The following is a 25,021-nucleotide window of genomic DNA, read 5'->3' as shown; positions in this document are numbered from 1 at the left end:
TAATTTAGATAAATAGGTGTAACAAGCCAATGTATATTTTGCATCGGAAAAGTTCAACCAACTGTTTCGTATCATTTTCAATTTTCGGATGACGTTCTTTAAATGGAAATATGTACTTCGCAGCGAATCTGAACGAATAAACGTAACGACTATCTGTTAAATAAGTCTCGGAGCCACTGTAAATTTCTGTCCTGCGATCTATCGAACGAGGCGCGCAGAATGTGCTCGCGAAGTTGAACCGAGCAGTTTAGAGGCATTCCGTGCGTCGATTTCTCCTTCGGTATGGAAACGATGGGCACCGCGTCGGACCAGGAGAGAAGTATATATGGTAAAAGGTGTCTCTGGAACAAGGTGACAGCGACGCGTCAGCGTATTTGAGGAGCTACAAGCCAATATCGGGCTCCGCTCGTACAGCACACGCTAATGAGACAGCTGCCCTTTTCCCGAGCGAATCGCCCATTTCGCGAGTAATAAAGCCCACGCCGTGTCACCGCGTTAACAGCCGTCGTGTCATAAGGCGTGTGTGTACGTGTGACATTTTAGAAGGCGCGAGGCGATCAAAATGTTGTTCGATTTTATAATGGCCCCTCGAACAGAGACCGCAATTACCGCGAACGAATTGCATCGACGGTGTTCTTAATGATTTCGCGAATGGTTACCATTCAAATAAATTACTCCGTGCGAAACGGACCTTTAGCTTGTCGTTAACGGAAATCGAGTCTCGCGCTGTCTAGTGCCAGCAGAATTCTATGCACCGCGTAATCATCATTTCTCTCCTTCCTATAAAATAACGTTTATTACCGCGGTCATTCTTGCGTCACGATTAATTCATCGCATAGAGTAATTAAATATATCGAACAGGATGCTTTCGTTTCTCATTACGTTTCTTCCGTCGAACGGTAAAAAATATAACGACTCGGAATTTTGCACCGAATTGTTTTATATGTATTTAATTGTTTCACTGCGTTCTCTGCGAACAATCGAATAAAAAGTACATTTACTTGGACGCCAGATAACGATGTAATTTCTCCGACGGACAGCGCGTCGCTGTGAATCCTCGAATAAATCCCGAAAAATTGTTCAGCGTCGAATCGGCGCTAAATAATTATCCGGTCATGTAGAACGCACGCTAAACGACGACGACGACACCGTAGCTCGAGGAGGACCGGCGTATGTACAACCTCGCCGATGAAGAAGAAACAGGAAAAGCTGAATGTCGGGGGTGGGGACCGCGGGACAGGCATGCCTGTGGTAAAAAAGAAACCCGTAGGAGAGGGCAAGGCAGGAGGATACGAGGGGTCGTAGGTTCACCGATCGTTCGTGTTATGATAGGCCGCGGGCCCAATAAAAGGAGAGGGACGGTATCGCGTGGTAGAAACAGCCGGGACGGAAGAGGGACGACAAGCTCGCGCGAGGAATTAGAGGAAGAACGGGAGAAACGAGGCGGGCAAAGAGAAAATGAATGATAGACGTGCGCGCTGCTAGAGAGGGGCGGCGAGACCGAGTCGGAACGAGAGAGAGAGGTGAATCGAGAGGGAGAGAGACATGAAGGAAAGGACGGCGAATCGGAAGGAACAAGTAGTAGGGAAAGAGAGGGAGAAAGGAGAGGGAGAGCGCGCGAATCGGAGAGACAGCAAGAGAGGAAGGAAGCGAATCGGAGAGACAGCGATAGAGAAAGAGAGCGAATTGAAGAGACAGCGAGAGAGAAAGAAAGCGAATTGAAGAGACAGCGATAGAGAGAGAGAGAGAGAGAGAGAGAGAGAGAGAGCGAAGCGGAGAGACACAGAGAGAGAGAGAGAGAGTGAGAGCAAATTGGAGAGAGAGAGAGAGAGAGAGAGAGAGAGAGCAAATTGGAGAGATATGTGGAGAGAGAGCTTCCGCGAATTGGAGAGAAATAGAGAGACAGCAATAGAGAGAGAACGAAGCGGAGAGACAGAGAGAGAGAGAGAGAGAGAGAGCAAATTGGAGAGATATGTAGAGAGAGAGAGAGAGAGAGAGAGAGAGAGAGCGTCCGCGAATCGGAAAGAAATAGAGATAGCAATATACATATAGAGAGAGACGGAAGAGGGAGAGGAGAGGAGCCGGCCAGAGGGAGAGAGAAAGATGGCACGGCAGAGATAAAGTGCAAGGGTGGAGGGGCAGGGTAAAAAAGTCAATCGGACCCCTCCATTACCATACGTTATTGGCCGGCTTCGGGCCGGTCAGTGTTTGCCATAACTCCAGATAAATAAACCCCAGGGGCAGATAAATCTGCGTGCGCGCCGCGGCGTGTATAATGCAAATGCAATCATGTCCGCGATCCACCGGTCCCACGGACCTTAAAACTTGGACGTGGCCCCTTAAGAGCCTTGCCTATAAAGGGCACGCAACCGACGGCCGACGGCCGACGGCCGACGGACGACGGGCGCGAACCGAGAGGGCGAATTTACAACTACAGCTCCGAGCGACACGGCGCAACCCCGCGGAAAGGGGAGGATCGCCGCGGGGGTTGCGCCTTTTCAGTCTTGTTCGCTCGGGATCCTCGTGTAATTAACCCTGCGACCAGGCTCTCGGCTCCGGGATATCGAACGTATCGTTTTTAAATCTGTAACTTTATGAACTATTTGAGAGGAGAGATAAATTCCTGCCGCTTGTCCAACTTCGCGAATTAATATGTATGTTACATCCGTATGAATCGTCGAGATACTCCTAAAATGCGATATCGAAGATCGAGAATACTTTGTAATAAACGTACTATCCGATTAATGGACGCGTAACTGGCCGCGGTGGAAACGAATCTACGAAGATTGAATTAATGCGTAGAAAGTGGTTCACCCAATTAACGGGTTTACCAGGACTCGAACGAACTATAATAATAATAATAATAATAATATTCTTGAACTTTAGCGAAGTCGACTGTACAGAGCATGATAAGAATCTAATATGCTTCATGGACAATAAAGTCTGCATTCTACCTCGAAGTTCGATCTCGCCGGGGAAATGTGAGATCGCGGAGAAGAGAACTCGAAGGAGAAATTAATTAAGGGAATGCTCTCCGCCGACAATTATGTACCGGATTCGAACAATTGCTTTCGATTGTGCAACCGCCGAGAAATGTTTCTCGATTTCTCAGACGTATATCAGGCAAAATTGCTTTGTCTCCGTGCCGTGTACCCTTCTCCTCTTTATTGGAATTGCAGGAATAAACGAAAGCGAGAGCTGTCACCGCGAACGCGACATTTATCCGCTTAATGCGGGAGAAAACGTCCCCTTGCTCGCTTTCGTTTCGTTCGTGGAAAGAATGCGACATTAAATTCGCTCGGAGGCACGTTTGTTTCTGGTTTCCGTCCATAGAGAGGAGGATTCCCGCATTGGATCGTGGATTTTCCACTTCGGAAAAAATTGCTCTCATTACCGAAAGTAAATTTCTATCGATGGAATCGTTTGCCACAATCGATTCGTATAGAGGGAAAAATGCAATGAAGCGCGAAGAAGATAAAATGATCAATTAACGATTAAGTAACGGTTCGATAAATTTAAAATAGCGTCGTTTGTATAATCGATCCACCGAAATCGTCAATTTATGCTTTCGATTAATTTTGTTAGAAGGAGAACATTTTTCTACACAATTTTGCTACAAAATTATCTCTCGATCAATGGTGTCGATTAAATAATCGTCGAATTCGGAAATTATCCGATATACTGTTTGACATTAAATCGTTCGAGATAGCATATTTTATTAGATTATCCGAAGCACCGTATTCTCCGTAGCGTCGATTAATACCTGTACGAAGAGATTCTACCAAATGCAATTGAAATCGTTGATCGAACAGGAGGTCGGGGAATCTGTTTCCTGGTCGCGAGGTCGTCCCGCGGGTCGATTCCGCAATTAAATCTCGTATTTCAGGCGGATAGATTTATCGGAAGCATTGTTGAAAATGTACGCCGGTACAAGGCTGCCCGGTTAGAGTGGTATATTAATGACGATCTCTTCCGCGAAGATGGTACAACATGTTCGAACGTTATGTACACCATAATGACGAGAATAATGATCCCGCTAATGCACATAATTAAGGCCTGCATCGATTCCGTGCATGTTGGTGATAACATGTCGTTCGTGCATTAGATTACCCTTGGACGGGATCCCTGAGCATCTAGGATCGGTATAAACGATCATCGGAGATAATAAACATCTTCGCATGACAGCGAGGATGCCGCGGTGCCGAGCGTTTTCAAAGATATCCGACGATTTTCCATTTTTAACCGCGCGATCCGTGTCGTTCGATTCTTTTTAGGAAAATCAACGTTCTTTTTCGGCAATTCTCCGAGGACGTCGACGACGCCTGAACACGATTTCGCGAATTTACATTATGTAAAACAGGATAACGATGTAATTCTCGATGCAACAGCTAAAAAATCAAGCGCAACGATATCGCGACGAGGAGGGGGGGCGAAGTTTGCGAACGCGCGAACAGGCTTAATTGGATTACAAGTATAAAGTCGTTTTGCAAAAGGGTTAATGAATCCTTCGATCGAGATCGGAACGCGGCGAGGCCGATAATGTTGCAACAAATACGCAACGATGTATGAAAACATGCGAATTCACGGAGCCCGGACCGGCGACGTTCGACAAACACGGCGCGGCGTCGCGCGTTGCATGCGACGCAATCTTTCCCTGTGACTCGGCAGAAACGTTAATTACGAGAGCTTCAAATAAAGTATACACACAACGCTGAATCGACGAAACAACGAATGAAGACCGTCGGACAATTAGGAGAGAGTAAAACGAAGGTGCTTCATCATTAAATCGAAGGCCCCGAGCAACATGATAATTACATTATTCCCCGATAAGATCGCGATTCAGCGGCCCGACATCAGCCGTCATTAACGCTACAAGAAGAGTTAATTCACGATTTGCTAACACCCTCTATCAACCCGACCTTCGATCCCACTTTCACTGAATCTATTCCATTTTCGAGGATCGATACCGCAAATGGCATTCTCCCACAGTTGCCGTTGTCCGTTTCCTGTCCCATCGTTCACTCGCATTTCTTACACGGTCTCTCGTCTCTGTCATACATTCTCGAAGGATTTCTCCCGAGACATTCTTTGAACGTGCGTGGACGAACGGTCTTACCTGCAACAAAAGGAAAGGACATTTTCGTTAGGCACAGATCATCGAATTAGCCATCGATTTTTTAATTTTATTAAGTGTAACGCATACATTATAATTGTGATAGAAATAAGATTAGAATTGAAACGTTTTAAGAACATGTTACTTGAGAATAGAGATTGTTAAAGGCTTAAAAAAGGAACGGAGACGAGATAGAATAGGAAAAGTAGAAGAAAATGATAGAAAGCTCGCGTAAATCGATCTGCGAACCGTAGATGGAATGAATTCGTTGGATCGAAACGATCCAATAATCGATAGAACACGCCGAAGTTATAAAAAAACAATTCAGAAAACCGCATCGCGTCCATCGCTGTCTTTCTTGAAGCGTGAAACAAAAATTTGCAACGGAGTACACAGTCGCGCGACGCAATCCAGATAAAAGATTCAATAAAATGATAATGGAAAAGTATTAAAGTATCACTGAAACGCGGCGTAAAAGCGTCGAACGGGAACCGTGCAGGATCCGAACGTGAATTACGAATTCTAGGACAAATTCTTCCAGCAAGAGTATTCGGAATAAACGGGAAGGAAAAAAACGTTTCGGACGCTGCGATCGTCGACGTAATCTGAGCACTGGGAATTTCCAGCAGCACAATTGAAATTTAAGAGTTACAGCAAGAATTCCTGGTCGAGGGAAGAATGCTCGTTACGCGTTCGAAAATTCCGCGATACGTTGTTTCGCCCGTAAGAATTCCACGATTATCTAATCATCGATATTTGCATCAACAATTTTTTGCCGGATTACCGGCCGATTATCTGGAGTATTTGTAGCAACTCGTCGGAATCCGCTGATTCGCAACGGTAAGAATTCGTGGGGAGTGTCTCCTGGACAAGTTCGCGCTGGCCATTTTTTTATTTACGGTGATGTAAGGAGAGTGGTTAAATTTTCTGGTACACAGTTCGTGGTACGATCATTATTATCATCATTGGAATTCGAGCCTTGCGCCTCGTTCTTATAATTCTTGACGATCGACGACTATAAAAAAGAACCGCAAGATTAGAGAAAAATTCAGGAGAATTTACTGTATCTGGAAAAATTCGAAAGACTTTCGATCGACGATGATAAATAAAATCTGAGCTACAAACCGTCCCGACTCGATTTCGAATTTGATCCGAAGCCTGATCGAGATTTCGATTAATCCCAGAGAGCCGACAGGCGAGGCTCTCTCGTTCGCCGGGCAACATTCTAAACCGATGTAACGATATTTCGAGAATCATTAGGAGAGGAGCACTATTCACGAGCGCATCGGAGAGATAAACGAGGTACACGGGCGCATCGGATGCTAGAGGAATGGCGGATGATGCCGAGAGGGTGCCGGATGGGTGGCGGAGGGTGGCGAAGGGCGGCGGAGGGCGAGAAAGAGAGGGAGCAGCTTGGCATTAAATTGGGATTAGCCGTCGGTGGAGATGGCTGGTAAGTACAGGAGGTTGAAGATCAGCACGGCGACAAAGCCGAGCCTTTGGTAACCCCTGATGGCCACTGCGGCACCGTGGACGTGAAAGAGAAGACAACCAGTATCAAGATCGCGACGTGTGTGGTCGCCTTTAAGGACTGCTCGAAACGCGCCACGTCCTGATCGGTCGACGCGGGATGAGAATTTTAAGAGGTCTCGTTGATCCGGACGATTCACGGACGTGTCAATGTATTGGTCCCGGATTTATGATCGTGTCCACCCTCGGCCGCGAACCGATCCGAATAACAATGCCGGCTCTCGGGGCTGCGCGCCAACCTCGGCCGCTCGAACTGCACGCCGGGAAAGGAAATCTCGATGGAAATCGCGAAAAAGCAGGATCCTCGACCGGCAAAAATGCGGATCGAACACCTTGCTGCCGAAGGTTGTTTACTTACAGAGCTATTCCGAACTTGGGGGTGCTATTTGTTCGAGCTGCGAGAGATTCGTAAAAGCGGATCCATTTTATAAATTTTCCACGATCATCGATCCGAGCGCGTTCAACGTACTTCTTCGTTAAAAAGCGACGGTTCGAGCGATCTATAACAAGTTCTCGTGGCATTGAAATATCTGCAACCTGTCGATCACGATTAAAAATATTTGCAACGCTGTCGTAAATAATTCATGGAAATTCGTACTTATTAATCTTAAAATAGATTAAAAAATTTTAAGATTTCACTTTTCCTATTGTCATAGGATTCAATACATTTATGGCAAACATGGTCCATGAATGTATTAAATCCTATATGACAATAGCAAGAGCCCAGCTTTGCCGCAAACGCATAATACCCACATTCTTCTCGTAAACAGTGCATCCATCTTCTAGAACCAAGTAGCAAAGTTCTAATCATCGGCCGACTATCCAATAAGAAAGAATCGAACGGAGGGTTCGCGCGAATAGAGCCGGGTCGCCCTCGCAATTTACAAACGGGCCGGTCCAGCACGAAATCTTTTCATCGGACTTCCTCGGCGGCGCGCACCTGCAGCTGCACCCGCTTGCATTCCAATAACCAATCCTCGTAACTTCCTAACAACCCGACGAGCCGCGGTGCCTCAATATTTCATCCCGCTGAAAGAATCCTCGGCCCGTACTCCGGACACGCTCGAAATGGCGGGCACCCGCATTAATGCGGACCGCTCCGGGTCGTTGCAGCGCGGACTATACGTAGCATAACGACGATACGTTGTCCGGGGGTAGAGCCCCCGGCGCGATTAATGTCGATTAAAAAGGCAAAAGTCCCGCCTCCGATCATTACGCCGATAGACCCGGCGCTGGGCAATTCCGTGCTCGAAGTAAGGTAGCCGTCGCGACCCCTCTCTTATTCCGTGGCCCTTTTTAGTCCCGTTTCGCTCGCTCCGCACTTTTTCACCTCTTTCTCCGTGCCCCCGTCTCTTCGCCTCTCTCCGGGTCGCCACTTAACGTCTTCGTCTATCCAGCCACGTCTCGTCCTCGCCCTTCCTCCGTTTTCGGTGGTCGTTTTCTTCATCGGCGATGATCTCGGTCGCTGCCGTTCGGGGGGCCCTGGAGGGGCCAAGTAATTACTTCTAGCCCGGCGCTGAGCTTCGCCGGCGGTTCGATAGCCAAACTTATAATTTAATGGTTAATTATATAAGGAGTCCCCCCGCGATTCGGCGCAGCCACTGGGCGGACACGGTGACGTGCAGGAATGCTATCGGTCCTCCGTACGCGGGACACGGGACTCGTTTTCCCGGTCCCGGCCTCGCTCCGGCGAGTCCCGAGCCACGGGGAGCTCGGTCCAGCCTGCTCTTTTACCTGTCCACCGTCTCGTTCCACGTCGTTCCTCGGGAAGCGTCCGCTCTGTTTTCCTGGCTACTGGTTTAGGCAATAACTCGCGCTCGTAGCTCGTCCGCTTCGCAGCTGGACGACTTTTACCGATCAGCGGATCTTTCTTTTTTTTTGACTGGTTTTAAGAAGTCGGAAATATTCCCTTCCTCGATACAGGTTAGACAGAAACTGTAGGACCGAACTTTTTAATTTTATCTGCACTCGCCGACAAAAATTATGAAAACTTTACATATCGTTCGCATTGATTTATAAATCATTTCAATTGCAGTCGTCGATAAATTGAAGATAATTATTTATTTATCGTTGGTGCTCCTTCTGAAAAATAATTCGATCAACCCTGAACCATCGAGCCGGTGTCTACGAGACGGTTCGCAGATCGGTCACCGGTTTCTCACGAGCAAGATCGTTAATCGGAATCGATAACGAACGATCAGAAATCGCGGCACGGTCGGACGTGCGACGAAAATCGTCGAAAATCGTCGGCGAGCGATTTCGCCGGCAATTCGGCCAGCCTCATTTTTTTTTAATCAGTCACGGCTGATTGATATGTATAACGCCGGCCGCGCGTACGGTATGAATATTGATAGGCCGCGCGCGGTTCGGTGGCATGAATATCTAACGCGGTCTGAAACGTGTTCGGTCTCGCATTCCGTCCGTGCTGGAGCACACTTTTCCAGGTGACTTTTTCCAGCAACCTGACAAAGACGAAGTATCAATCGCTCGGTCGTATCTCGGAGAACGCTCCGCACGCGCACGCGCGAGCGAGCGCGGACGCGTGTAACTGTTAACGCGGAAAATGGTCTGCGATGGGGGATCGTTCAGTCGAGTCACGGTTAATCAAATTGTTGCGGAATTAATTCCGGTCACGTGTCCCCGCCCGGCGAAATAAATTTAATGCGTCTCGCTGGTGGTCCTCGTTCCGCGATCCCTAATAGATCATTTGGCTCTTTACGGTGGGAAATTCGCGGATCGGCGATTTTATCGCGTTACACCGGCCAATACCGCGTTCCAATCCGGCATATTATCCGGCCTGCCACCGGACTGCAGACCTAAGCTCCTAAGCTCGTGTCGTCTAGAAGACGAGGGATACTATATATACAGGATGTCCCAAAAATGTCTCGCAATCCGAAAGTGGCGGGCTCCTCGGGTCGTTTGAAGCAACTTTTTCCTTTACAAAAATTTTCTGCGAGGCACCGTTAACGAGTTATTAACGAAAAACAGTGACCAATGAGAGGCGAGCTCGGCTTGCGCGAGACGACCGAGCCATTGAGCGGAACTGGGCTTCGTGCACTGGGCCGCCTCGCGTCAGCCGTACTCGATTCTTATTGGTCACTGTTTTTCGTTAATAACTCGTTAACGGTGCCTCGCAGAAAATTTTTGTAAAGGAAGAAGGTGCTTCAAATGATCCGGGGAATCCGCCATTTCCGGATTGCGAGACATTTTCGGGACACCCTGTATACGTGTATATACCGTATCGATAAAGCTTTACAATAGTTTATTTTTATCGCCGCGTGGTACTTATTGTACTTTCAGCGAACGAAAACCGATAACGATCGCACTAAATGGTTCAGTTATAGGCTTTAATATATAACTGTGAAATATATAAATGCCGCAATTGTAGACATTAATTCATAACTGTGAAGAACGCGAATGGTTCAATTACAGGCCTCGATACGTAAATACGAGACGTATAAATGATTCAATTACAGGCTTTAATACGTAACTGTGAAGTAGATAAATGGTTCAATTATAGACTTTAATATCGCAAATGTGGAATACATAAATATAGCTCAACGATGAAGTATCATCGGTTCGTTGAATATATAATACATATATCGTTAAAAACCGATCATTTTATATGCGGAACAAGCGTGCTCGAGGAATCTCGATCTCTCTTGAGAATGTGGCAAGATCTTCGTTTTCTTTCTCCAAGCTTATTACGTTCGTTCTAACCTTCTGTCGTCAGTTGTACGCCGAACGATGCGATTACGTTTTCTCGTTTCGCTTTACGAAAATTCGAGAAGCTCGTTGAATCGCGATTAAGATCGTATCGCGCGCGGACAACGAGGGCGGCAAAATCGATGCGCCGATGATCGTCGAAATTCTCGGAAAAACGGGGCCCGCGATGGAGCAACTTCTATTACATAGTGGCTATTGGGTATTCATTACTCTAATTCCTAATGATCATCGTCGACTTCGACACGCCGGAGGTGAGGCGACCCCGGGGCTCGCACGCACGCACGCACGCATGCACAATTATTCGGAATTTTCGAATTCCATCGCGGCGCGAGGGCCTCGAACGGAACTAAATCGGGGCTGGAAATTACACGTTCCGCGTCTACGCGAGTTAGAACAGGTCTAAAGTTGGTAAACCCGACGAATATGTTGCCGGAGGAATGTGCTTTCGTGACGGTTTTATCTGATTCCGCCTTGCAGCCCGGCGATTATGAATTATGCAATTGTCCGTGCGACTCTCCGTTTCGGTTACCGGCTCCCGTTTATGGAAATCGGAATTGGCTAATTATCAAGGGCCCCGCCGGTGCTGGTGCCGGTGCCAGCGCGCTGCCAGCCTTAGAGATTCGTTCGTTCGGAGCTCTAAGTGCTATAATGAGTAATTGCGGGCCGTATGAATTATGCATCGGTCGAGAGAGGGTTAAGGTTGGCATGCGATTATGGGCGAAACGGCAAACAAATGTGTTCGTTTCTACTGTAAACACGTTGTATTAAAGAAAGACCTCGAGCCACTAATTGGCAAATTGATCGCGATCTTAATTAATATTAAACTCGATTAATATCTAAATGCGTGTACGATATTTGTCATAATTGCAGGATCGACGTGACACCGACGTCGAGAATGGCGCGAACGAGCACAAAATTTTAATGCCCAGTGAGATCCTAAAAATCAGATTCCCTTTTCCCGTAAATCGTCATTGTGTTTAGAATAATATCCTGTTCCAAGCAGTTCACGAAAATCTTCGGGATTAATAGTGCTGCGACAAAAGATGCTCGCCACGAATTTAGATAAATCGAGAACGACACGATAATATTCTCAAATTCTGCCGAAAGTCCATTTGAAAGTCCACGGTCTCGCGATGGTCCAGATCGAGAAAAATCGCTCGATAATCGCTTCGAATACCCGAGTGAACAAAACGTTTGGGTCGCGACTAAATAATCGTTGTGCAAAACGATAGGAAGATTGCCAAGGCGAACCTTGTCGCAGAGCGAACTGTGATCCGCGGATTAAAATCGGCTAACTGTACCTGAAATAAAAGGGAGCTCTAATTGTCATGGAAGAAGCGGGGTCGAAAGTGGAGCAAAGCGATTAGGATGGCTCGGCGAGCTGATACGCATCTGTCCACGGGATAAGGTAATGACCATGTCCGTGAAATAAGATCACGGTGGGTGTATCTAAGAGGAAAAGGTGTTCGACAGCGGAGCCGAAAGATTCCACGGTGAACCTGTAAGTCGTTCCGCGTCCTCGAACAGCCAGGCCTGTCTCTTCTTGGTCGATAGACGCCCGAAGCTATCGTTGAATAAACTTCTTACTCGATTTCTGTCCGGCTGGACTGTCCGTCAAACCGTGTCGACAAGATGGATTCTTCGTTACGCTTCGAATCGATCCACGAATCGATCCTCGGAACCGTTCTCTACGCGTTTGCGTATCGAACAATTTCTTCTCCGGACGAACGTTCGAACAGAAAGTTAGGCGACACTTGAATCCTTCGGCTCCAATTACTGAATTCTTGCTTCAGCGATCGCTATTCCGCCGAGTTCCTCTCAAAATCACCATTTATTCATTTATTTAGCTATTTATTTATTTATCTATCTATCTATTTATTTAATTATTTACTGATTTATCTGTTTATTTATTTACTTATTTATTTATCTATTTATTTAATTATTTACTTATTTACTTACTCATCTATATATTTATTTATCTATGTATTTATTTATTCATTTATTTATTCAGCATTAAGGAAAATGACCAAAATTCGAAACTGTTGAATCTGTCGAGAGAAGAAATATATTTTCACACGACTTCTGCTTGCACAGCCGAGGATCGATAGAAATAGCACGACCATTGTACCGCTTAAAATCATCACGGCTATTAGGAGAATGACGCGGACTGTAAAGCTGATTAGAGGTTCCCATGGAACTTGTTACGCTTCGCTCAGATTCGGTTTCTCATGGGGCAAGAGTCACACGAAGCGATGAATATCGTTCCGCAGTTCTGAGGTTCCCGATGAGAATGGAATTTGTTGGCGACCGTGAAATCAAGTGCGCGATCTACATTTACGCCGCGCAAATATGCTCGTAATTATTTTTCGAAACGCCTTTCGAAGCGTTTTACAATCAATTTTATTGTATGCTGTAAAATACTTGACTTCTCTGTGCTCGTGTTGCAGCATGTATTTTTTACGAAGCTGTGAAATTACAAATTGTTAATTTAAAGCGTGAAACAAAAATGAGGAATCGTTATATTTTATATAATTATACATTGCACAAATGAAGAATAAAATGATAACGCGAATCGTAGCTTTTGGATGACTTTTAACCAATATCAGTGCAGTTGGAAGGGTGTTAAGAATTGTTCGATACCTAACAATTGTTATATAATATCATATAATAATTGTTCGTAATTTTCCGAGCGACATAAAAATGTGAGCGAAGTTGCGGAACGTTAGACGCGTCAAAAAATGAGGGTAGCGATGGGGCGAGGCTCCGTGCAACCCCGAATCAGGGAATCTCGCCTGGCGATCCCCGCAATTATCACAGCCGATCGTAATTATATGTACATGTTTGGTATCTGCGGTGCCAATCGGCGATGCATTATTCATAACCGAGAAATTACAGTCGGTCTTGCAGGCGACCGGTTGATTTTCACCGAAGAAGCGTCTCTCGCTACGATCGAATTTTTCTTATTCATACTATTCATCGAATCCCTCTTTTTCCTCCGTTGCCTGAGAATTACTGCAACGCAAGTAATCGCTAGTCATCGGAGCTAGTCACCTTTTGCAAGTTCGCACCGTGAAGCTGGTATTTTACAAAACGCGATTTCAATGTTTCATAGAATTGTACGACCAGTTCTATGTAATTCATTTTTTAAGCCTACACAATGATAATGTTTTCAAGAAAGTCAACTCGGTCGTTTCGCTTAACATCTCGCCGAAGAGATTAATTATCGCTGGAAACGATAAACCATTTTGCAACGAAGATCGGACGAGAGAATTTTATCTCTCGTGTTCGATGTTTTATCGAAAGAATTCATCTTCAGCTTCGAAACAGCTACAAATCGATGCTTCGAATTTGCTTTATAACAACTATTTAGCTGTCAATAATAATTGGAGGAGTGGATAGAATAATTAACCGGAGGAAAGGATCGAATTCGATGGAATCGATCGAGTCCGAGATTAGAAAATTAATGTTTAAAAATGGTATTAGAAACGGTGCAAGAAATGGTACGTTGGTCGAGGCGATCGCCGACGATGCTATTAGCCGTTTATTCATCGCGATCAGTCGGATACCTAAACCGCCTAATAAAAGCTTGTCGGATCAGCCTTGATCCGATCGTAGTCGATTCACCGAGCATCATAAGAAGATAATGAAGAACGGCCGCGAGTGTAGCCGAATAAATCGGAGGGCCGTTAAATGGGGATCCGAAATGCCCTAATTGTCGATACAGAGACCCCCTATTGGCCTCGCGGTACGTATAATTAGACGGGAATGACTCGGCACGACTCGGTGATCTCCTCTCCGGTTCTTATCGCTCGAACAGCTGGCCCCGTAGCCAGCCGGCCAAAGTCATTTAATCCCATGACAACGTCCAGAGGTGATGACCCCGGGCTCCGGTAAGGTATCCGAGTGATTTTGCGGATCATACTAGGTTCCTCCGGTGCCTCGGAACCACCGGCCGAACGAGAAAGAACGGACCGCGACGATTCCGCTCGATTCCATCGAACGCGCTTCTCCCCTATCTTGACATCCTCCTTATTAATTTTCTTCCGTGATTATGCCTCTGACTAAGCACTAAATCCGCCGGCTCGGGAGCTAAAATGGCTTTACGATGCTCGTCCGGCCGGTGAAAAAGCGACAGCGAACTTTCGACGCCCTTCGAGCTGCCCACCCCGATCGCAGCCCCGATGGGAATTCGGAATCGGGGATGCTATTTTTAGACGCTGCTGGAAAAATAACTGTTCCGTTTTTTTTTACGATGACGTCGATTCGACGAAGACGAATGTTCTAAATCTAACAGATAAAGCGGTCCTCCTTCGAGGTTCAAATAATTCCGTCGCGCGGTCGATAAAAATTCGCGAATCGCCGCCCCGAACGATTCTAATCGATATTAATCGCGCTATTGTCGGGAACGTCCGGTTTCCGAGGATTAATACACGCGTCGGTAGGAAAGAATCGCGGAGGAACGTCGAAGCTGGCGCAAACGTGCGGAGAGGCCGGTCGAGGCGTACATCAAAGCCACGTGGCGTGCGCGCTTCTGTGATTGCAGAGTCGGCCCGTCATTACGTGACCCCTCCGTGGCCTTTTCGCGAGGGCCTCCGAGAGGTTCAGACCGGCCGCGCACATGCACACGCTGCGGTAATAACCCGAAGGTACCGGAACGCATGTTCCAGATCGCATAAAATAGAAACTTAATTGCAGCCCGTCCACCGAAACCAAACACACCGATTCCGGGCAAAGCGGCCCTGCAAATTAAAACGGCTCTGCGCACGTTACAGACGAATATATACATTTTATACTTCTATATATATATGTATATATGTTAAACTTCTTTATATTTAAACCTCTGTATATCTTTAACTTTTCCTTCTTACATATTCAACGTTGCATTTCATTAAATATATCTGATTACATTGTGTATGCAAGGTAGCTGCAAGAGATTAATAAGTGAATAGATATGATATATTACGTGTACGGAGATACTTCGTAGTAAATCAACATTTATTTACTATGAAATTATTTATGAACCCTTTGCAGTCGAAGCAGTTTGAACTCGAAATCCAAATCACGATTACTGATCTACACTTTGTTTCTGTTTTATATAATTTATTGCGATTTGTGCGCATGAAATTGAGCCTATTGGCAAGTACAATGCAATTTTAACAGTTTTCAGAAAATATAAAGGAGTCTGTGCTGAAAAATATAATATAAAACGATGTTGAAAAATAGTGTACCAATTTTTAGCGGTGCCTCAGAGTCGCCACTCGAGCGCAAAGGGTTAATAAACTTTGGAGTAAACAGTGTGTACGTATACATTTTTAAAAATTTAATTTAATAAGATTGTTCGATAGCATTGCGAGCAAAAGAATTTCCAATTAACGTTCAGGTGCATAAATATAAATATAATCATTGTCGCTCGATAATTGTTTACCTCGTAGAACCATCTGCTACTTGAACATCGTTAAATGAAATTTCGCAGCTGGCCGAGCGTTCGCAGTAATTCTTAGCGGAATAAAAATACCGCGGCGACATCGTTCAACTTTGTCGAGGCGATTCGTTCGTCGCGTAACGCGCGCGTCGACACGAAATACCGATTTGCCGGAGTTACGTAAAGTCGGCAGCGGTCGCCGACAAACGTAGCAGTTTTCCTAGGCGGATTGGCGCCGCACTGCTTCGTGTCGCGTCGCAGCACGGGGTTCGATAGGGCAAAAGGGGCCACAGAGAAATTCCAGGTGCGGGGCGCCGAAAAAATGGGACCGTGCCGGCGAGACCGAGTGCATTTGTTTGCCGTTTCCATGGGTTTCGAGCTTAAAAGCGTGCCGACGAAACCGACATCGCGGATATCCTATCTCGCGAAGGGATCTCGGCGAAGATTTTTGCGGCTGGCCGCCTGCGCCGGCAGGAATGCGTTTACGCGCTCCTGCCTTCGAGTAAATCTCGTTAAAGGCTTCCCCGTGGATTACCGTAGAAAAAGAACTCCGGCAACATATGTATATATATACAATATACACATATACACATATATACGTATACGTATGTATGCGTGCATATACGTACGCGTGAATGTGTTTTATATGTGCGAGCGAATAGCGTACGTATATGCATAACAATTTCGCATGAGGTTTCATGGACCAGCTGAAAGAGAAATTCGCCGGTGGAGATGGTAATCTGATGTTGCGTTATCGGAGAATGCTGTGAACAGAGGAGATTATCTGGCCGCACGCTCTCGTGTAATTTAGTGTGTAACGTTTGCTGATGTACGCCAAGAATACCGGCCCTACACGTGTACGAGCCGCGAGCTGATTAATGCGCCGAACACGCGGACTTAGGCGTTTTCGTGAATGGCTGGCCTCCTAAACGGAGAAATTGAATCGCGCGGATGCCTGCGTCTTTAAAGTGGTCCGCATCGAGCAGAGAATCCCGAGACAGGGCTTGCTAATTGGTTCTTCGATCGAGAGAGAGTAGAGACGCGAACATTCGTTCGATGCTCCGTCTTTGAAGAAACTTCCGAAAAATGTGGAGCCTTCGGGGGGATTGCGCCGGAAGGAAAGGAGATCCAAACTAGATAACGCGATTGTGTTTCTGCCGCGATGGACTTGAGAAGATAATTAACAGCGACGGACTTGCGCATGACTTATGAATGGGAAGCGATCGACGATGAATGAAGAATGGCGAACTTTCGCTTTCGAACGAAAAACTTTCGCTTTAAAAATTCTTCTTTCAAATTTTTAGCTTGAATGAATGAAACGATGACGAACGTAAAGAAAAATCGTCCAACAAGCATTCAAGGACGATTCAAGGAACTCGAATTTAAGAGACGAATTAACGAACGAACTCAATGCCGAATTAATGCCGTTTTCTTCGCGAATAGCGACAGAAGAAGAAATTAATAAAATCATCGTTGCAATTTCATCGACGCAGAAGGAACGTCTCGTGGAACAATGTAACATGCGCGGAGAGGACGCTTAACGGATCCTATTGGTAAGAGTATGTGCATAAGCAGCGAACGGTGATTTCATAGCACAGATAAGGACACGAAGGAAAGTACGTTCGGCATGAATTTCCCCGGACGTGTTCGCCGCGTTAACTGTTAACACACATCATTAGCAACAGAGATCGAAGAATGTACGTACCCTCGACGCGCCTGCACTTCAGTATCGACATACTGAACTAATCGAGCTACCATTTAACATCGTATCGCTCCGAGGAAATTTCTCTCCGCGCAAATACCGGCGCGACCTGCGGCGGCCGCGGTAAAAACGTCTGCATCGAGCCGCTTCTAGAAAATTGCCGGACGAGGCCCGGCGATTATCCACGGTTTAAACAAAGCCAGCGCCGAATCCCGCAATTCCGGGAACTGCCGTTGCAGTTCCATCGTTTCGGAGAGTCGAACAGGAGGAAAGAAAACGGGAATTCCCTGGCAACGAATTCCTTTCGACTGTTAAACACACGGTGTACGCGCGGCGCGTCCGTACGGTTATAATTACCCGCGGAACAGCGAGCGTAATTACATACCGAACAATACATAGTAGCAAACACCGATGAACCGAGGCGGCCGCGGCCGCGGCTGCGGCGCGACGCGGCGGAAAAATTAATTTCGTGACCTCGTTCAGGAAGAACCTGCCACGGCGAAGGCGGTGGTGGGTCAAGAAGGTGGATGAAGAGGAGTAAAGAGAGTCAGGAGCTCCCACAGGGGCTGACCCTCTGACCCTATCAGCCGGGCCTCTCTCCGGTATTGTTTATAGCGCTGAACCGTACGCCGGCTACGAGACAGCCATTGTTTCCCGGGACCCCATTGTCTCCGCGCCCCACCGCCGCCCGGACACGGCCGCCACTTACAAAGATATAAAGCAATTTACAGAGATATAAAGCCGGGACCTAATTATCGCCGGGTAATTGCTCAATTCGGATTGGCCGCGACATCGATGCTCCCGCAAATTTCTCGGGGAACTCCGAATCCCGGAGAAATACTCGTGAACGTTCCAACAGATTTTACAGAAATGTAAAATGCAATCTTTTTTCCAAAAGGAAAGCCTCGAGACATTTTTATTCAACGTCGAATGAGCAATCGTAGAAGTTCTAATAAGACAGGAGAATTTTTACTCGACCAATTGCTTGGCTACGAAATGCATATTCTACCGCATGATTGTTGCACAATGCGTAACAAACATTATTTCTCGAGGCTTTCATTTTTGGAAGAAAAGTTGCTAAAACTTGCTGACTGGTAACTTTTGCCCGTCACTGTACATCGATGTCGAGTAAATCGACAAACGCGCGCTGCTCCAATTAAAATTGCTGCGCTTTTACCTCGGCTGAAAGTCGGACGGCAGTCGCGAGGATTTGTTTGAGAAAATTGCGTGACAAGTCGTCTCGTCTAAGCGAGCGTGGACTGGATATGCAGAGAGGAGAGGCGGAGCGCGGCGGATAACGCGATCATCGATAGCGACGAGTATCGCGGTGCAACCTGTCCGGATCGACCGGCGAGTCAATAAGAGAGAAACGTAAGTTCGGAAATGATTGGGAGTGTCGCACGGCCTCGGACCGATTTTTCCAGGCGTCCGTTTCTCCCGTTGATCAACGCTGAAAGTGCGACAGTGCGTGAAATTAAGAACGGTACGAGGGGACACGCGTGTCCGTGCGCATCGGTCATCGAAGTCGTAATCACTGTGATCGGGGGAACGTCGGAAGAGCTGGAGGTCGAAGACTCGCGCTCGTATTCCTCGGGGGTAGAGCCACATCCTGTTCTCTCCCCTCGTTTATCTCTTATTTCTCCCTGCCCCGGATGCAAATGATCAATCTTCCAGTTACAAAAATTAATAGCTAACAGACCAAACTGAAACGAACGACTCTGCAAGAATTTCAGCTTTATTTTCCAACTCGAATTCGATTTTTTCCATCTTAACTTCATTTCCGTGGACACTTTTCATTTTGCTGAATGATCTACTTTCGAACACAGCGATGACAGGATCGAGGATCTTTAGCATAAACTCTCCGCAATATTTTGTAACTTTCGTCAAGCTCTTTCATGACATGGTTCGGCATTAACGCAATGTTAACCCTGATCTAAGTCATTTTAAATCTCTGCACTTTTTCTTTCTGTGATTTTACAACTAATGCTTGACTTTCCATACGTATTTAAATAAATAAATGTATAAACTCTCGCCTTAATTTGAAGGAATAATCTGTTGTACGAATCGTCTTGTTATCTAAACGGCTAAAAGTGGCCGAGTAAAAATTCAATTAAATTTCGAATCGATCGTGGCGCTCGCCGATTGTGCACCTTATCTTCGCGTCTACCGTCGGCGACGCAATTTTTCCTCGTCGCCGGATGAATAAATTGAGCGATTGGACGGCGAGGATGCGGCAGGAAAGCCGAGTCCCGAATCATGCCCCGTGACACGTCAACAGCTACTCCGTGATTGGCGTCGCGATGTACGCACGAATGCGCTCGCAGCCGTGAACCGTGCAGCATGCCGGCCTAGCCACGCATTATCATTACCTTGATCCACATCTACATTGTCATTAGAGGTAGGCCGCGACGGCACTTTTCAAACCCGGGTCCGAAGACCGCCTCGCGCCAGATCGTGTGCTCAGCCAGCTGCGACGACGAAGACGAAGACGACGACGACGGCCGGTTCCCGGAGCAAGGCCACGGAAAAACTCGCGCGAGGGGGATCGAACGAGGGTCCCAGGGGGATGCTACGCTCGAGAAGGATAAGGCCTGTCCTCGAGGAACACCGGAGTCTCTACTTTTGCCGACGTTATGTCGATCACAGTGATTATGTCGTCGATCCGGTGCGCCGCGTACGCAAATTTTTACGTTCCGTTCCGTTCCGTTCTGTTCGGTTTCGTTCCGTTCCGTTCCGTTCGCGTCGGTGCTTTGTTTTTCCCCTCGCCCCAGGAGATACCATTAGAGAGAGAGAGGGGCCGCCGGTTTTCTCCCCGGTGATTTATATCGATTGTTTGCTGGGAGACGTTCGGAACCGATGATGGATCGCCGAATGACGCGGCACGATAAATAAAGTGACTATTAGTAGCGAAAACCTCCGCGGACTTCGCTCATTTATTTTCCGCGCTGCTGCGGCCTGCCATTAACGCACCGACTACTACACTTATTGTTGGCATCCGTAAAAGTGCTGTTTCTGAGAACCGGAGAAATGGAAATCCCGATAAAGTTGTTCCGGCTGGTCGCAACGCCTCGTTTTCCCACGAACCGTAATCCACGACGATCTCTTCGAGGTTTTCCTTGTATCGCAAGCTGCAGCATTAACGACGCAACGATTATGATGACCGATTGGTAATTGGCTAAATTACTGTACAATCGGTGCATAGCGAATTCAATGTAGAATATCTCGCGATACGCGAAGAGCTGTACAATCGAATAAAATAGACGTAAATATGGCCGCAAGAAAATCGATCGAGAAGGATTATAAAATCGATCTACGATTTTGTAATTGTCGGTGATTTATTTTTCTCGTTGCACGGTTTCTTCGAAATAGTTTACGAAGCTTGTTATTAACCGTTCGAGCCCCAAGCAGCGCGATCGCGCTGTTCTGCGTTTCTTTTCCTTTTTTTTCCTTTTTGTTTTGTTTGTCAATTGTAATGAGCGCTATCTCTTCGCAATCGATTAAGACGAGCGCTATCACGCTGTTCGGCACTTTTCGACCGTGTTTTCTGAATAACCCCTGGGACACAAACGGTTAAACAGGTCGACATAGGCGGACAACGTGCCGACGTTTCATTGAACAAATGATCCGTCGCTCTTTGACATGCCCCATATTCCGCGCGATGGAAACTGACGGCCAATTACCAAAAGCATTCCGTTTTCTGAAAACCGCCGATGATCGTTCCCGCGAATTGCCGAGGCCGTTTTTCCGCGTAACAGCGAATTCCGCGAATCCGCGGGTGAAAACGCGACTCGGAATTGGCACGATCGCAATTAAAAGGAGGAACGGACTCGCCGCGAGGAAGCGGCTCCGGGTCCGCGCGCGTTCGTCCCTCGCGTTCCGCGTGAACTTTCACCTTAATCGAGTCAAAAGCCCGGATCGTTCGCGCGCTCGCTCCTACTAGGGTTAATGGGGACCCTCTATGGGGTCGCGACGCGGAATTCCGCGTGCCCCGTCATGAAAACTGGATCGAGCCGCGCGCTGGATCCTTCAAATTGATCGATTCGATGCAGGCGCCGCGTGATCCGTGTTACGCAACGAGCACCGCGATGCACGGACGACCTTTCCGCTCGAAATTCAATTTCATCTCGTCGACGATCCGCCGCGTTCGCGGTCTGCTTTTGCACCGTGACTGATTTACGTCGAGTCGTGCGATCCGTTTGCATAGAGGAGCTCGATCCGAGCGCTGCTTTTCGGACCCTGTGAATTATGGGAGCGAGGCTTGGATCGAAACTTCTCCGTATCCCGAATCGCCGGCGAGTTTTTGATAATGCACAGTTTTCGTGCGACACGGCGCGACAGTTTTTCATAGAAACTGCCCGAACACCGATGCCGTCGAATCAGCGATTCCATCGTACACGTTCGTGATACGTGCACGGAACAATCGCCGGCATATTTTTACCGTTACTTAACAACGACGTGCAGTAATTATTTTCGAAGAAGAACCGCGAGTTGAACGCAGAAGCGAAGATAGAGATAACAGGAACTCCGAAGTTCCCGGCGTTCTCAACGTTCCGATAATAATAGACCGGTTACTTTTTGTTCGAAATCTGGATGGAAACAAAGTTCGCAAAACGCGATAATCGTTTGAACGTTTCAAAGAGTGGTCACAGCTTGAATCGCGCCGATTATTAAACGATCGACGCGCGTTCTTTCTCGCGACGAGCGAGAAATTGAATTTTTGCGTGCCGGCGACGAGTAGAATTTTTAGAGCGACGAAGGAGAAGGAGAAGAAGAAGGAGAGTCTCTCGGTAAAAAACTGTTCGCGCAGAAATCGATCGAAATCGCGAACGCATCCTGTCGCACCATTGTTCACGGCTGAAGAAATCCGCGGAAGAATCGGGAAGAGCCGGGAGTGATGCGATCGCAAGGCGTAACAGATCCCGACGTTAATCGCGGATCATTTTCTGTTACCTCACGCGGCAACTGGTTCCTTATTACCCATTAAGATCAATCATTGTTTTTCTTCGGGCCGACGGCTAGACCGCCGAGCCGCCGGGATGTTGAAAGAGCGACAAAAGGGTGGCCGAGCGCGCGGGACTTTCCTCTCGGGTCCGGTTCAATATCTTTCTTGCACTTTCTACATTCCATCGCATCGGGCCGCTTCACGCGCATCGTCGATTACGCGGCAATAAGTGTTACACGCTTTTTGCCGCGGAACGGGGCTTCATTAAGTTTTTCGTGTTATGTAAACAGTTGGGGGTGGATGTGTTGCTCCACACGGTAGCCGGCCGGCCGGGCTTCTTCTTCTTCTTCTTCGCCTTCTAAAGACCGAAGAACCGCGGAATTACGTCGGATAAACGCGTAATTTGATGCACCGCGGTCTCGTAATCACTTCGGACATGTAACACGAGATGCTATTTACGCGAAAAACAATTTGCGGCGGACGGTTCTTTTTTTTCGGTAACCCGGCGCCACGCCGGAACGATTAACACGTTCGACATCGAACCGGTGGCCACCGGAATGCTACGAAATTCAATTTAACTTTAAGGTAACGCGAACCGAGATTTCATAATTCGCCAAGATCGATGTACACTCTTTCAATTCGATCATTGTGTCATTTTTATTAAATCAGTTCTGCATCGGTCGATGATGATACCAAATTTAATCTATTTACGATACGGACTCTCATTTTTCTTTACTCTATTCTTGCATCTCGTAGATCCTGACACAGTTCGTTCTATGTATATGGAAGCACAACGTAATTAATTCTATTCAATCTATTTAAATTATATTTACAGGTTTCGAAACCCCAAAGGGATGCATTTCGTAACGAAAATATGCACCGTCCCTGGTTTATCGTCGATACGTTTAGACCTCGTGCGAAGGTGCAGCGAGTTTTGAACGTATCGTTGCTTGAAGTCGCAGAAAAAGGAAGAAAAATTCGCGGTCGAACGAGACACGTCGATATCATTACAGACCGAGGGCTACCATTTTTGGTAGCACTGCGCCCAGGCGCATCTTGCGTTTCATAATCGCGCGCAGGTGATTATCGCGGCGGTCTAGAGTCGTCCGGACTCGCGAGCGAACTTAAAATCTGATTTTTCATATATGGTAACTTGCTCGCCGAAGTCGGCTTTAATGAATCCACTGTCTGAATTTCTACTTACATGGCCGGCGATAATTTGTAATCAGAAGCGACAATGCGGATCCCGGCTCGGTGATTTGCCACTTACCTGAAACAAGTTAAGAAACGAAATTTTTTTTTTATTTCTGCTGTCGATGCGGACCGACGTTAGGACCGCTCGTTAGGACCGCTTCGAATTGTGCTTTGGTTTCGGACCAAAGCATATTAACGATTGCTTGCGCAGATCCTAGCGGAAGTGCCAACAGGTGACTCCAAAATCTCGTCGGATCGAAAATTATAAGGAAGACCGAAATGATGGATCCATTTTACGCAATCGGGAAGAAGACTAATATAGTAGATTGCGGTTTTAACGCATTTATGGCAAAATTGTCTAGCTGCTTTTTAATCGATTAGAATGATTAAAGCAAGATAGAACTCGCTATTTAGTTTCAATTTCTTGCAATCGATGCAGGCAACGTTTATTCTACATAAAAATCCGCGGTCGACCGATCGGCAACGAAAGAGGAACCCGACAACCCTGAACCGATAAATTGAGAAAAGACGGTTAGGCAACAGGTGATCGCAAAGTGTCGAATCAAAAATGGCATCGAGCGGTGTTCGAGATGGAATCCGAGGGCGACCCAATGGCGATCGGACGTTAGGCGTCCAGGGGCTTAGGGAACGAAATCGGTTCTTGAAATCCAGCTTTCCGGTAATAACCAGGTTTTTCAAGGACCCTCGCTCCTCGGAGCCACCTGGTACACCGATTTACCGCGGCTCCGTTCCTCCTTGTCGAGAGCATGATCCTCCTCCTGCTAACGTCTTCGTCGGCCGGTAACATTCCCCGGCGCGGCGTCGGGGTCGGGGCTTCGACTCCTCGGAGATCTCTCGAAACGGCCCGGGGCGGTGTTCCAGGAAAGGTGAAACTGGCAGGATTTTACAGGAGGAGGATGCTCGAGAGGTGGACGCACGCGCCGGGGGCAACCGGAGGCTCGAGCTCTGTAATCACTTTTCTCTCTTTCTCTCGGTCTTCCTCGTTCCACGTCCGTGCCGGACGAGCACACGTGTGCTCACGTAGGAAGGGGGCTGTCGTCCACCCATACTCGGCCGATCCGAACCGGCACGCACACGCGCACGCACACGGACACACGGACAGGGGCCTCGCGAGCGAGCGAGCGAGCGAGCGCAAAATATCCGCCGCGCCGCGCCGCGCCGCACCGTGGATGCGGCTGCGGCTGCGGCTGCGATCGCGGTGCATGCTAATTCTGGACGGGAGCATGGGGTTCCGTGATCGTGTAGGTGTGCGAGGCCGGCGAGCACGCGTGAGGGCAACGCGAACGATCCCCCGAGTTGCACGACACGCTCACGCGTCCTCCTCTGCCAGCCACACATCTGCGTAATTGTCCCCGCCGGCAGCATCCGACC

At 47.4% G+C, this 25,021-nt stretch overlaps 1 protein-coding gene across 9 annotated transcripts in view; it reads right to left on the bottom strand.

Moving 5' to 3' along the window:
* Positions 1 to 25,021, bottom strand: part of LOC117218845 (uncharacterized) — a 220,613-nt gene that overhangs the window by 29,022 nt on the left and 166,570 nt on the right. The window contains exons 8-9 of one of the 9 annotated variants that reach the window (XM_033467534.2): positions 23,640 to 23,705; positions 5,000 to 5,116 (exon numbers count right to left, since the gene is read on the bottom strand). The exons of 7 other annotated variants lie outside the window; for them this stretch is intronic. In XM_033467534.2, the coding sequence (XP_033323425.2) occupies positions 23,661 to 23,705 (45 nt within the window). In that variant the 3' untranslated portion in view covers positions 5,000 to 5,116; positions 23,640 to 23,660. Of the gene's footprint in view, positions 1 to 3,696; positions 5,117 to 23,639; positions 23,706 to 25,021 lie in introns of those variants that run through there. One more of the 9 variants, XM_033467532.2, reaches the window with a different exon arrangement.

Source organism: Megalopta genalis, chromosome 4 (assembly GCF_051020955.1).
Source record: "Megalopta genalis isolate 19385.01 chromosome 4, iyMegGena1_principal, whole genome shotgun sequence".
NCBI classification, from domain to species: domain Eukaryota; kingdom Metazoa; phylum Arthropoda; class Insecta; order Hymenoptera; family Halictidae; genus Megalopta; species Megalopta genalis.
This window is presented reverse-complemented; position numbering and strand designations above follow the sequence as displayed.